General features: G+C 42.1%; 1 protein-coding gene across 1 annotated transcript; it reads right to left on the bottom strand.

Moving 5' to 3' along the window:
- Positions 1 to 6551: 6551 nt before the first annotated feature.
- coch (coagulation factor C homolog, cochlin (Limulus polyphemus)) lies at positions 6552 to 14065 on the bottom strand (the record flags this gene model as incomplete). The annotated part of the gene is made up of 14 exons (XM_084569735.1): positions 6552 to 7287; positions 8062 to 8156; positions 8434 to 8590; positions 8677 to 8820; positions 9158 to 9272; positions 9353 to 9579; positions 9972 to 10075; positions 10439 to 10586; positions 10857 to 10913; positions 11464 to 11535; positions 11897 to 12030; positions 12646 to 12802; positions 13897 to 13941; positions 14032 to 14065. The coding sequence occupies 14 exons, from the start codon at positions 14063 to 14065 to the stop codon at positions 7115 to 7117; spliced, it is 1662 nt and encodes a 553-aa protein (XP_084425861.1). The 3' UTR covers positions 6552 to 7114.
- Between the last annotated feature and the right edge of the window lie 878 nt (positions 14066 to 14943).

Genomic DNA, 14943 nt, shown 5'->3' with positions numbered 1-14943 from the left:
AGGATCCAAGCGTAAAAGAGACCTCTCTGAAAGCCTGTAGACAGAGGAGGTTTAAAGGTCCCTCTGTCAAACGTTTAGACTCCTAAGAGTCTAGAAGTTTGATTATAGAAGGTCTACTCTGTGGCCACGAGGTGAGTTTAAAGGTCCCTCATCTAAATACTTAGACTCTAAATTGCCTGGGTGTTGGGGTGTGTTGTATAAGAGAAGAAGTGACTAATAGGGACAGAAATAAAGGAGTTTTACAGTAATAGAGAAACATAAAAGAGGTCACAGGGATAGTAAAATAAGTCTACCAGTGTTGTTGTGTATTTACTGTTGTGTGTGAGATCCAGAGAGCACGCTGAAACCTAACGGTGCTAACACAAGTTCACTGTCTGTTGAAGTCGGCTGCTCAAAGGGTCTGAGTAAGCTCTGGTGTCAGGACTGAATCCTTACGTGATCGGTCTGTGGAGCTGAGGACTCTGGACATAGTACTGTCAAAGAGGAAAAGAGAGGAGGAGGTGAAAGAACAGATGAAATGGAAGGAGCAAGGAGAGAAACTGAAACCCAAAAATATGGACTGTACAGACTCGAGATGGTTCGAAATACTGCAACAGTTTATATCAGAGGGGGTGCTACACGTCACTGTGACCTGATGTTTCCTTGGGTAGAGACTAGGACTAGGACGGGACAAATAAGAGAGACACGATACTGTCCCTTAGCTTATGGTGACCAAACCCTGTTGAAATCTATTCTGCCAGACCCTAAAGATGGAGGCCATAACTGGATCAGAGAATTTTTAAAAGCCTTTGGTGGACAAGTGCTCGCTGTGGGGGATGTGAGAGCGTCTTTAGAGGCCCATTTGGAACCACATGAGTTAGCCCGTCTGGAGACCGTAGCTGGGACGGCACAGGTCCCCTCGGCCGAGCCTCTCGACGGCTGGGCCCCTGATGTTTGGGCCGCTCTGAGGAGCCAATACCCAGTAAGAACTGACTCCGAACTAATGAATGACACCAGTCGTAAAGTTGGGGAAACAGGAAAGAAATACACAACCCGCATGTTAGAACTGTGGGAGGGACACACGGGATCCTGTCCTCTAACTGAGCCACTACAGAGGTGGTTTAAACAAGTCATGGTAAGAGGACAGACCGGCTCTGTTAGAGAAGAAATGGAAAGACTGGTAGGAGGAGAAAGTATGCCCCTGGACATGTGGATGGATACTCTGGTTCATCACTTAGACAGAGACGATGAGAGTAAAGAGAGGAGAGAGAGGGAGATAGAAGACCTTAGTGTTCAACTGTTGAAAGAACAATTAAAAGAACTGAGAGATAAAGTTAATGAGAAAAAGAAGGAAACTAAAGTGTCTAAAACCAAAATGGCTGCTGTGCCTACCACCACATCCAACGGTCCAACCCTGATACCCCCACCACTCCAGACAGAACCACCCGAGGAAGAGACGAGACCCATATATCAAGTGTATCAACGATACCCTCCAGGAGGCCAGTACAGGGGGAGAGGCAGAGGGTTCCAGTGGGGGGGACGAGGCAGACAGGTCCCAGGGATGTACTCTGGCCAGGAGCCTTTCGACTGCTGGAGTTGTGGGGAGACGGGACACATGGCCCGATATTGCCCACATAGGTACACACCCCGTGGAGCTCCAGGTGTAAGACAGGCGCCGCCAGCACCACACCAGTACCCAAATAACCCAGGCCAGGGTGGCAATCCACCCCACATAGCCCCTAACTCGAATCTGATGCCACAGTACTAGGGGTCCCGGGGTCCCGGGGTCCCGGGGTCCCGGGGTCCCATCCTAGGAGAGGTGCAGCTAGAGGCATTCCCAGCTCCAGTGTTAGATGTTATGATCGGTGGTAGGCTTTATCTGTTTATGGCAGACACAGGAGCCAGGTGTAGTTCTCTAAATGATGACCTCCAACTCTCCTCAATTCACTGAAGTGATGGGATTAGATTCAGGCAGTGAAACTTTCACATTCACTCATGAGTTTATGATACAGCAGCGATGCCCAGTGAGTCTGTTTGCTGCAGATTTGATGCAGACATGGGAGCTACAGTCGTCTGTTGTCACCACTCTACTGATGTCCTTCTCCCTAACGGTAAGATTATCAGAACACATGCAGACACAGATACTGAAATGCTCCAAACAGTTCCTACTGAGAACAAAGTAATGCCTTGGTGTGGTGGGGAAAGATATGTGAACCAGAACAAACTGATCTATTTGATGTGATAAAGAGTCTGGATACGACATCGTATCAGGACCTGGGGGATCCGGCTCATGTCACTCTAAATTATCTGGGTTGTCCAGAGCAAAGTGAGGAAGTAGAAAACTATGAAGAACTATGGGAAACAACAAACAACACTAAGTATCCTTAGAGCTAAATATGTGAGTGAGGACCCAAAGCTTAGTTTAAATGGGATAATGTTTATATTGGTGAACGGGGGGGGGGGGGCTGCTGTTGAACTAACTGAAGAATTGGACATGATGTACAAATGAAGACCTGAAATGTCTCCCCACATTACCCTGAAGATACAGAGTGGGGGAGAAGCATAAAACATGGCTGCTCCTATAACCAGTGAAGTACCTCATGAGTGTGAAGCCTTGGTCAGACAGGAGATGGACACTTTCCCCAACATAGTTACTGAAGCCATAAACAACGCTGACAGTCTGTTCATGGATGGACACAGCCACGCGGCGCCTGGAGGAGGAATACTAGCCTCCTACGCTGTAGTCAGCAGACAGGCCTCACTGATAAGAGAACACCTGTGGGAGACCTTGGAGGCAGACATCACAGCTAGAACCTGAGCCTGTGAACTGAGCGAAGGGAAAGAGGTTAACATCTAGACTGACTCTGCTTACGCTGTAAAAGACGTCCACGTAGACCTGAAACAATGGATGAGGACTGAGTGGATCTACAGGAAAGTGTTCCACAGAACGTGGGATGAGCCAAGGTGGATCGGCCCGTTCAACCACGTACGGTGTGAGAGTCTGGCTGGATGAGGAGCAGACTAAGGCGAGTCGATACTGGCACAAAACACACTGTAGAAGAGGAGAGCCATCCACAGAAAGAAACCTTAGAGAAATCAGAAAGCACCTAAGAGATCTAGGTGAAGAAACAGAGGAAGAATCAAATGTTGACCTTTGGCTCATGGTCTACACTGGCCTGTCTGGCAGTGGTAGGCCTGATAGTCGTCCTGCTATTACTATGGTAGGATGTGATAGATGAACTACAAACTCAGTCAGGTGATGTGTTACCAAATATAAACCTAGAACGACTACATCAACAGGGGGACACAACGAGAGACCACAAAAGAGAAGGACCAATGTATGTGTCTGGCTGACAGAGGAGGTGTCTGTAGCATGTTTGGAGAAATGTGCTGTACGTTTATCCCCAATAACACCTGTGGCCCCTGACGGATCTCTGACTAAAACCCTGAGAGGCCTCAGAGCCCTCTCAAATGAGCTCAAAGAACATTCCAGGGTCTCTGATCCCCTATCTGGCCTGCTTGATCAGTTCTTAGCAGCTGGTGTAGCCACGTCATCAGCTGTTGCATTTGTAGTGTTTGCTCTGTGTGCTTGTTGTTGCATTCCCTGCATTAGGGCTCTCATGGTGTGATGTATGGACAAGGCGCTGGGGAATGTGGAGTCAAAGGGAGCGCCTCCAGCCTATCAGATGAACCTCACTGAGAATGTAGCCCTGCTTGATCCTAGCGAGTCCACCGAGAACCAGGAGAGGCCGTTCCATGATCCAGATGAAGGAACTGACCATGATGAGCCTGATCTGGAGGATATAGTCTGAGTTAGGGTCTACAAGAACTGATCTCACCTTGGTACAATAGTGTTTTGCTCTGCTGCTTGCTTTTCTGCTTCAGCTTTGACTTACATACATATATTTATATACACATAGACAGTGTTAGTTGCTTTTCCAGACTGTTGCACACACAACCTGAACCTACCGGAGAGATGGCAACGTGTCTGGGGGAACACGTTCACATGACCGCTGGAAGGAGGCCCAGGTTACACATATAGGTTACGTTGCATCCATACACCTGTTTTATAAGAGGTTTTTATGATTTTGTATGACAGGACATGATAAGGGGTGGCGTGCCCTTAAGGCAACAGGGGGTTTGTTGGATATTAAAGAGTTATGTGAGGGTAAAAAAAAAGAAAGAAGTCTTCTTTATGTTTTCATACCAGATACAGGGTTGTTTACTGCTTTGCTGCAGCTTTGCTCACTAGATAAGATGCACCACTCTAATATTTCACCTTGTAGAAACCAGTTAGAGCCGGCCTCGGCTACACATGGAAAACTACTGATCCACTAAAGGCGGCGCTCCTCCTATTGTCCTCAGGTGGAGCCCAGATAGAATCAAACTTGTGTGCACACATAGTTGGGGGCTTCTCTTTTCTAGCCATAAGGTGGTTAAGCTGAAGTCTCAGCGCTGACTCTGGACCTGTTCTCTGCTGCTAAATAAACTGTTGATTGGGGAGAAGTTGTCAGGTGGTCTATTCATAGTCAGACTAAGCTTTCCAACAGGTAGAAAGAACCTGGGCTGAAGGAGAGGGAAACATTTACCTTCGACAGACTTCCTCCCTCCTTCCTTTTATTCCTGTCCTCTTCCTTCCTTCCTTTGTACTTTCTTCTGCTTCTTCTTTCTTTCCTCTTCTTCTCACTTCCTTTTTTCTTCCTCCCTTCTTCCTCTTCTTCCTTCATCCCGTCTTCTTCTCCTACAAAAACTTCATCTCTATGAATCTAATAACCACAGGTCCTTTAATAAATGAAACAAGAAACCAGGAAGAGAAGTAAATGAGAAACCAAAGGTAAATGTATTTGCTTTTTTTTTTTTTTTTTTTTTTTTTTTTAATCAAATCAACTTATTTTTTTATTTAGACTCTAAACCCAAAATCATCTTCATTTTTGTTTCCTCTTTTTTTTTTAGCCTGTAGAAGATTCTGGTGGCGTTCTGCAGCATCTTTTCATCTGTGAGACTAAACAGTAAGTGACTCTGAATCTAAAACTCTGTTTCATATCGAAAGTCATGACTTCCTGATCATATTTAAACCTCCATCACATGGAACCAGCCACAGGTTAGTTAGAGTTTCTGGGTTTCATTCAGAAGCTCAGAAACCACATCAGGGTTTAAAGCTGCCGTCTGCTGGTGTGACACCAGAGGGCGCCACCAGCTCTAATCTGTGACGTTTATAAAAAGAAGAAGAACAAGAGTTAAAAACAAACTATTCTTTATTGGGAAACAGGAAATAAATACAGAAACAGGACAGAGTTACTGCTCATCAGATGTTTAAATGTTTCATTTACAGAGAAGAAATAAAAATAAAATCAGGTTTTGAAAAAACATCCTGCAAACGTTTTAATTTCTAACGACAAAAAAATACAAGAGTACTGTCAAGACATAACGTAAAAAGTCAGAATCAAACATGTTCAACAAACTTTAGTCTTGATTCATTCTGATATATGAAAAGATTCAAGTCTAAACGTGAAGCACGGAAACTTTAAATGAGCTGATTTAATATTTTAGAGAAGAAAACTTCAAATTTCCAGAGCTGTCAGGAAACGTTTTAGACGAGGGAGTAAGAATTTAACAAAGCAGCTGTGATCACCCCCTGAAAACTGGTCTGTGGTTAAAGTCTGAGGAAAAATAAAAAGTGTTATTTGTCTTTACTGTCACTTAAACATCTATGTCTCAAAATCAGATAAAAAAGAACGATGAATTTGTTAAAACGCTCAGTTTGATCTGTTGTCTACGACGTCAGAGCCTCATTCAGACAGGAGTCACGTCTCTAAGGAGGTTGGACATTTTATTTATCCTGGACATCATCACATTCTACCATCGTGATCATTATACAATCCAGAAGAAGATTCAGATTTCCTCCATGTTGTTCACACATGGAACTCCCCAGGGAAACCAGTCACCAAGGCATGCTACGTATCAATGCTAAGCTAACTTTCACAACAAGATGGCTGTATAGTGTGGCTCAGATTCTATCAGTCAAGTCACCATGTGGTGCCTGGTTGATGGAGAATCATGTAGATAGACTCTAAAGGACCACAGAGGGTAAAACTAAATCAACTCCTAAACTAATCCAGTTTTTATCCTTTTTAAAACGTGGCTGAATTATCTGTCAGCAGCTTCTGTTTGTAATTTATTTAAAATCTGTTCAGATTAACGTCACTGATGACGCGACACTGAGGTAAACTTAAAACGATATATTTTTAAGGCAACTTCTGAATGAGGCTCTGAAATCATCCAGTGTCGACTCAAGTTCTGTCGTTTACTGGAGGAAGTATAGAATGTAAAGCTGTCAATTAAATTGTTAAAGTGTCTAATTTTTAACCAAAGATCTCTACTGGCGTTTTTAGTTGTAATTCTATTATAAAATTAGTGTTGCAGTCTTTTTAGTTACAACTAAATTTATAAAATGATTCCTACTCTCTCTTCTGTTTTTTATTTCATTAGATGTAGAGGAACATTCAATTCTTTAAATCTAATTAAAAAAAAAATACTTGTGAAAGTATTTCACTAATTCAAACACGGGTCTTTAACGGATTAAATTCTGAAAATGACTAAATGCAGATTGTTGATTTAAAACCATGTTCTATGTGCAGCAGGTGTTTTCTAATATTTCATTTGTGCATTTATTTATTGATTATTACTTTTATTTCATCTGAATGATTCTGTTTTTCTGTCGATGACGTTGATCAGTCGTTTGATTTCCTTAAAGCTCATTAACAAAAAAAAACAAAAACAGGAAATATAAAAGCAGAATAATGACCTCTTTTATGTACATGTGTGTCAGAACTACATGTCAACAGTATATATACAGAGAGAGTGAGGGCCTGAACTTCTATCTCTGTGAGGACATGTTCTTCTCTTTGAGATATTCACACACACTCCCTGGCCACTTCATTAGGTACACTAGTGAAACCATCCTGCTCTAAATCTTGATCTTCATGAAGGTTCTGGTGTTGAGCTTTAGTTTCTAATAACTGAGTGTCTGTGTATGATGTATTCTGACAGTAAATGTCCTCACAGGGATAGAAACACAAACCCGTGTGTGTGTGCGGGGGTGTGTGTGTGTGTGTGTGTCCGTGTGTCCGTGTCCTCAGTTGCTCTCGGTGAAGTCCCGGCAGATTCCTCGGACCAGCGGCGGGATGAACTCAGCGAGGCCGGTGAACTCTCGGGTGAAGAAGGTGTGGTTCTCCTTCGGCTCTGATGACATCGCTCTGAGGTCATCCAGGGGCGCCCAGGCCACGCCCACCGAGAAGATGGTGATGCCTGTGATTGGACGAGAGAAGCAGGTGCAGTTTTCACCACGGATGTCGCCTCTCGTTATCAGTTCTACTTTCCTTCAATTCAATTCAATTCAATTTTATTTATATAGCGTCAATAACAATACAAATCGTCTCAAGACGCTTTACAAAAACCCGGCCTGAAACCTCCAGAGCAGCCTGAAGGCAACGGTGGCAGGAAAAACTCCCTTTTAACAGGAAGAAACCTTGAGCAGAACCCAGCTCATATGGAGGAACCCATCTGCCTAAGGCCAGCCGGGTACAGACAGAAGAAAGAGAGAAGAGAACAGCAAGATAAACATACATCTGTCATAGATACACATATCTGACTAAAGTGTACATGTGGAATCTTATGATACAAACTGATGATGTTACATGACAGTTTGAAAATGTAAGAGTATATGTATATTCCTTAACCTGGATTCTGGTTTATAAACAGCTACTGATGCTTAAACAGGACAGCATTAGCATCCTTAGCCTAAACAAGATAATGTTAGCTACTTGCATGATATTGTTATTATTTAGGCTAATCTTGCAGCTATGTTAACACAAATAATCTAACTAGCCTAAACAAGATAGCATACGCAACTATATTAGCCAAAACAAGATAAAGTTAGCAGCAACATTAGCCTAAACAAGCTAATGCTAGCCTCTTAAAGATAAATACTACGTGACAGAATCCGTCCCGTCAGGTAGTACTGCCGTGTCTTAGGATCAGCTACCAGCGTGCTAACCAACATTTCCAAAACAGTTTCCACACCTTGTTTCTGAGCAGCCAACGCTGGACCTCTGACGTCATCGTACGATTGTCCATCCGTCACCACGATGAGGAAATTGCGACCTGGTCCTGTTCGCCTGCCGGAGGAAAAAATAAATACAGTTTGACTTCTGATAAAGGTTGAGCTAAGTGTAGTGAAAGTTTGTTTAATGGTTTTAAGTTATCAATGGTATCAATGGAAAGAGAAGCTTCTCTAGTTTGAAATGACTCCCAGTAAGGCAGAGTGGAGCAGAGAGGATTGTGGGTACTGACACGTTCTATTTTGACTTTCCCTCATATTTATGGGACACCGCTGGGTGGAAGGTTTAATGCGTCCTTGGAGCAGACAGTCATGGTGGAGGCAGCCTGTGTTACCTGAACAGGTTCTGTGTGGTGTAGCTGATGGCCGATCCTGTCGACGTTCCTCCGCTCATGTATGGGATCCTCCTCAGAGCGTTGATGGCGTCCTCTTTGTTGGAGTGCTCAGACAGGCCGAACTCCAGCCTCTGGTCGTAGGTGAACTGCACCGCACCTGCAGCAACAACAACGAGGCAGCCAAGTCAGTCGGCCAATCAGAGCGCATCGGTTAATCAGCTGCTAGCGCGTCGTCATTCTGACCGATTCGAGCTCCGACGTCAGAGATGTCGAAGCTCCTGGCGATTCCTGCCAGGAACTCCAGGACCAGCCGGAAGTTTCCGTCTCCGACGCTGGACGAGCCGTCAATGAGGAAACCGATGTTCACAGAGTTGTAGCAGGTTTTACCTGAAGACACGTTTAATCACATTAATGAAAGGTGATGTCAGAGAACGTTTCTCTTCTGTCTCTTGCAGAATCAGTTCCCAAAGGAGAGACTGGATGACCTGGATGTCTGAGAACCTTCACAGACATACTAGAATCCATCTTGTCAGCTTTCAAGTTGTCTGGTCCTTCAACCAATCAGCGTCCTGCCAGCTCTGGGTGTGTTTCAGGTATGACCACTATCACCTACCAACATGCTAACCACAGAGCTAGCTACACTGATCTCTTGCCAGCTTCCAAATCTCCAACCCTGTCTTCCTTTTTATTATCACATGTATCTAGAGACAGGTGTGTGTCTTACTGCAGAGCAGGCCGTCCAGAGAGCAGAGTCTCTGCGTGAGCGGTCGGACGTGTTTGGTGGTGCTGAACCAGCTGGGGATGGAGTAGCTGAAGAAACCGTTGTCTTTACAAACCGCCTGCAGGAGGAGAGTCAGAAATCCTGTCAGAGAAAATCTGAAGCAGAACAAACGGCGAACAGGAAAAACGAAGAGCCGACCTTCTTGGTGAAGTCTTTGTCCCGCACCATCCCCAGCTCCTCAGGCGCCGGTTTGGCCACAGACACCAGGAAGACGTTGATGCCCGACTCTCTGGCCAACATGGCCGCCTGCTCCAGGTCATCAGACGGCCAGCCGTCAATCAGCACCATCATCACCCGGGGGTGACCACGCCTCCCCCCGTTCTCCTGGGAGAAGAAGTTCTCAGCTGTGTGCATGATGGCTCTACCTGAGGAGGGACATGTGTCATTGTCATTATTTAGTTTCATATCTAAAAAACAAGAGAAACTGGACATGTTGGACATTAATGAGTCATTAGATAACCATTCAAAACAGATCCTCGTAATTCCAGGTGAGCGTCAGGTCATTAACAGACTCTAGTCATGTGACCTTCAGGTGGACTCCACCCACAGATGTTCCTGATAAAAACCTAAACTCACCAGACATTTAGAGATGAACACTTGGAGGAAACGTCTTCTAGAGACACAACAAGTCCACATGAGTTAGATTCCTGTTTGTTTGTTTCCGTGTGAGGACTTAAAGTGTAGAGCTGTAAATCAAGGACCTTTATCAGATGTTTTCTAATTAATTAAACGTTAATTATAGATAAATAAAGTTTACCTGTGTTGGTGTCTCCTCCCAGGAAAGCCAGCTCCTTGATGGCGAACAGCAGCTCTTTAGGTTGAGTGTAGTTGGTCAACAGGAACTCGGTCCTGGGGGAGTCACTGCACACACACACACACATATACACAATATAAATCTATGTTTTTATCCATATCTGTTGTATTTATGATGCATTGATCATTAAAGAAAAATTCAGTCTAAACTAACTCGTTACTGCCCCCACTGGCAGCGTGATGTAAGTGGACCCTGAGGGTTTTACAAGTTGTGAAATTAAAATTTATATTTTGAAAGACTTTGTTTTTTGTTTTTGTACTTACTTGTTGTACTTAACTGAAAATAAACTTTTAAATCTGAGATAATGACTGAATGTCTACTTTTTTGTTCACCCTCTGTGTGTGTCTACATGTTTTAACACTATGTTGATGGGTTTTGACTTTTAATAAATAAAAATAATAAATTCTGACCTGGACTGTATCAGACCAACGTGAGGTCCCGTCGGTCCGACTCTCAACATGGCCGCCAGTTTGGCAACGAAGTTCTTCTGCAGGTTGAACCTCCGTCGTCCGATGTTATTACTGCTATCGATCACCATGGCGATGTCCATCTGACAGTCTGACACATAAGTAAACAAAGCATTCAAATCAATCATTTAGACCCTTAGATTAGAGCTTTATGATTTCATTAATGAGTATAAAACATATTCTTGTATGCAGATGATTCAACTCTATTTAGTTCATTTCTGCTCAAATTCAAAAATCACAAGAACTGTGATTAATGGATGAAATTGAAAATCATTGAACTAACTTATTCAAAAATAAAGAGACACTGAAGACATAAGTTAATAGTAATACTGTTTGCTAAGAATAAAGACAGAAGGCGTACCTTTATTTCCACCTGTCAGAGCTTTCTTCACCGACGGCTTCTTCAGAGTCTTCTTGGCTGCAACGTAACACACACACATTAATTAAAGCATTAGATGTTTTATGTTCTGAATAACAGGTGAAGTCTAGATTAAATAATGAGGGGGGTTGGGTTGCCTTCACTGGAAAAGTAAAATGTCCATGGAACAAGTTTAAGTTGCTTAGATTTATCTGGACTGTTTAACCTGTTTAAGTATTTTGTGGAACAGTTTTGAAGGAATTTGTGGATTTTCCCTTTTATCTGTTGGAAGGCCTCGAGATGATGAGAGTTGATTCTCAATGAAAGAATCTTAACAACGTTCAAAAGAAAAAAAAAAATGGAAATAAACGTTGTTAACCAGAAAAAAATGCTAAAAGCAGACACTGTTGTATTATTATGAAACGGTGGAAACGGACATTAAACTGAATTTATCATGACACCAACTAAAGGTGGAACATAAACTAAATGAATACAATCATTTAATACACAACAAATGGAAAACTGAAATATGTAATCAATAAAGACCCAAAGCACCCAAATAAAATAAGGTCATAGATGTCAGTATTATGTGATGGTGTGTATGATTTACTTGCTTGTGCAGCTGCAGGTAGAGGAGTTGTATTGGTGTCACCTGTCAGCTCCAGTGGAAGATTTACAGGCTCTGGTTTAAAACACAAGATACAAGAATGAGTGACAATGATTCATATAAAGATAAATACATCAATTTACAATTAAAAGAACTGAAATATCTTTGCAGTCTGAGGTGTTTAGCTGTTGTTTTGTTTCTTCTCCATCATAAACTGATTTAGTTGCTGTCCCTCCATTAAATAGATAAATACGCTGTCTAATCCATTCTTTACATTTTTATCTCCAAAAAAAGAAAATAAACACATTAGCCAGAGTCGGTTAAAGGTAATTACATCATATTATGTTAATGAGATTAGATGACCAGTAGCTAATGTTTGAATCTAGTCAGCTGATTAATGGACTAAACCACTCAATGAATAAATGTCTCCACCTACTGGTGAGGCTGAAGGACGAGGTCCAGTGAGACAGGGCCTGTGAGTGGATGCCGTGGGCGTACGAGCTCAGGTAATTATGTCGCCCCTGCAGCTTATGAACCCTGACGGGGCCCCCAGACGACCCCACAAGGCCCCTGGAGGAGCCGAGAAGATGTTCCACAAATTAAATCACAATTTAAACTTATAATAAAACCACAAATGAAAATAAAGGACACAACTCCGACTCTTCTGATGCTGGGTCTTATTTCTGATCACATCTGAATAGATGCAACTCGACAGAGACCTGGATACTGACTCAAGATTTCCATCAAAAGAGCAGGAAGCTCTCAGTAAAAAGAGATTAGATTATTGTGAAGAAGTGAAGGATTAAAGGAGCAGAGTTTTTCCTCTCGGGGCCCCTGGAGGTCCTCTGCAGAGGAAGGAGGAGGTCAATCAGGGTTGAGAGCTTAATCCTTCATTCCTGCACATTCCTTCATGGTGTTGGTGTTTTGTTGAGAGTTCAGCAGACAGCAGGACACACAATGCTCACTATTATGTCACGTGAACACAGAGTCTGATCCACGTGACCAAAAAAAAAACAAAAACCTCCAACTAACACAACAGAACCACTCCTGCCAGCCTCCGGGCAGACAAACTGTACTGGGAATACGTCCAGAGTATCAGAGACAGTAAACAGTGACAGGCGTCTAGTTTTGACGTGTTTCGTCTGTTGAAGAATATTTTTGTACTTTTCACAAGGAATGTCGTACCTGTGTACAGCAGCTCCACAGACAGACGAGACGGCGGCGTAGACCCCCGTCCCAAATACAGACATCCTCCACTGAGTGCAGTCTGGAGGACATAAAACCACTATGACGTCCAGCGTCAGGTCAGCGCCACGCGTCGCACACGACACCGGAAAAGGAACTGAGCAGAAAACATCACACCATCAACACACTGTTCAAAACCCTACACAAGTATCATCATTAAATACAAGTTCTCATCATGCAGTGAAAATATCATTATTAATCACTCATTGTTGTGACTCTGTTGATGCAACTTGTGTAAAAGTGGTATTTTCTAGATGTTTTAGTCCAGAAGCTAATCACAGCATTGATAAAGTTATTCTTGTTATTTTTTTATTTATTTTTTATAAAAATCCAATAAATCTTAAAAAATAAAACTTGAAAAGATGTATACAATTTTTTAAAATAAAATTGAAAATAAAATCCTATTCATAGATAACAGAGAAAATGATTTAATGAAAATTAAAGAATATACATTTTAATAAAAAAGATCAAAATTATAAATGGAAAAACAAAGATTAATACAATTAATAAAATGAAAATAAAATAACAAATAACAGAAAGATATTTTTAAAAATTGTTTTTAAATAAATAGATAAATTAAAAATCTAGAAATTTTGTGTTTTTGTTTGTGTAAAATCAAAGATGGATAAGAAGGAAATTAGCAAATAATAATAATAAATAAGAGTTAAAAGGGTAAAAATTCTGAATAGTGGATTCAGTTTTTAGATTTCTGAGGATGTGAAGCTATTGTTCTTGTTCTTTTCCACTTTTTAAACTTTAAACTTCAGCGTAAAGAATAAATGTTTCATGTTCTTGTACTTGTAATGGACCATGCAGCCTCTAGGTGGAGCTAACACAAACGTCAGGCTGTATTTTTGTTCCTTTTGGCCTCAAGTTTGAGTTCATTCCCTCAGATCATTTGTTCCTGTCTCTGCTCACACTCATCCTGCATCAGTAATGTATAATATTATATATAATGTATAATACAGCAGAGGGTCCTCATAGCGTTGAGTTTTCTACTGTACATACGAGGACATTCATTTATTCATTAACGATCTGATCCACGTGTCATGAGTCATGGTGACAGGTGTGTGTTTGTTGTCGTTTAACTGAAGCATCACTGCTGTTGCCATGGTTACGTGGGCATTAACCTTTAACTCGTGACAGCATCGGCTTCAACAGACAGTCAGACAGATGTGTTTTAAGACTCACCACTGGATCCTGAGGTGAACATGGACGAGATCAGGAAGAAAAGACCTGAAGGAAAAAGAGAAGGTCACATTAACAAGTCACGAGAAATCAAAGAATAGAACAGAATGGAATAAAATAGAACAGAATAGAATGTACCTGTCAGAGGGAGCAGGGCAGGCAGCTGAGACATTTCTGCACCTGAAGAACAGACATTTCATTATTATATATTCATGACACAGGATTTAACTGTTCAAACCAGATGTTAATGCGCTGAACCAGTCTGCAGCTAGCAGTCATAAACTAGCAACTAGCATTCCTAAACTAGCAGCTAGCATTCATAAACTAGCAGCTAGCATTCCTAAACTAGCATTCCTGATTCACCAATTTGAAATGTTTGGCACAACAGGCAGTAAAGGTAAAACACTCAAACAGTCAGTCAGATGCCTCATGAACTGTTGATTTGTAGTTTCCAAACTAATTAATTACTGGTTCTATCTGTATTTAACTAGGCAACCCATTATTATTTAGTTTCAGTCAATAAACTACTCAACAAACCAATCAATAAACCAGTTTAAACAGTCAGTAAATACATGCCAATCAGAAAGCTAGTTAGGACGGAGAGTAGGAAAGAAACAGTCAGTAAGTAGATCAGCTAACAGACTGGTCACTTTGTTTTAGATGCAATGAGGCAGGCATTAAAAAAACCAGTCCACCAGACGGTGAGAAAGGATTCTCTTACTGGCTGTTTCTCCTGCAGACGTCTCAGTAGAAAACCTGTTGAGAGTTTATTCCCTGGGAGAAGCAGCAGGCGGTAAGCCGACGATGCTGAGCTGGTGTCGATCGCCCGGCGAGAGAGAGAGGCAGCCCCTTAAATAAGCTGAGACACAGAGAGAGTTACAGTAGAGAGGTGGGAGGGCCTGAGAGACAGAAACCACAGCGACCAGGAGACTTAGAACGTTTAATCACTACAAGAACCCAGAGAATCACATCAACAACAACCAAGATAAAAACTATTTAATCAACCCCGACCAGCTCCAAGCTGAGCCCAGAATACATCGAAATACAAAA

This window comes from Chelon labrosus (assembly GCF_963514085.1).
Source record: "Chelon labrosus genome assembly, chromosome: 20".
Lineage (NCBI taxonomy): Eukaryota > Metazoa > Chordata > Actinopteri > Mugiliformes > Mugilidae > Chelon > Chelon labrosus.
Note: the sequence above shows the minus strand (reverse complement) of the source record. Positions and strands in the feature narration are given on the sequence as shown.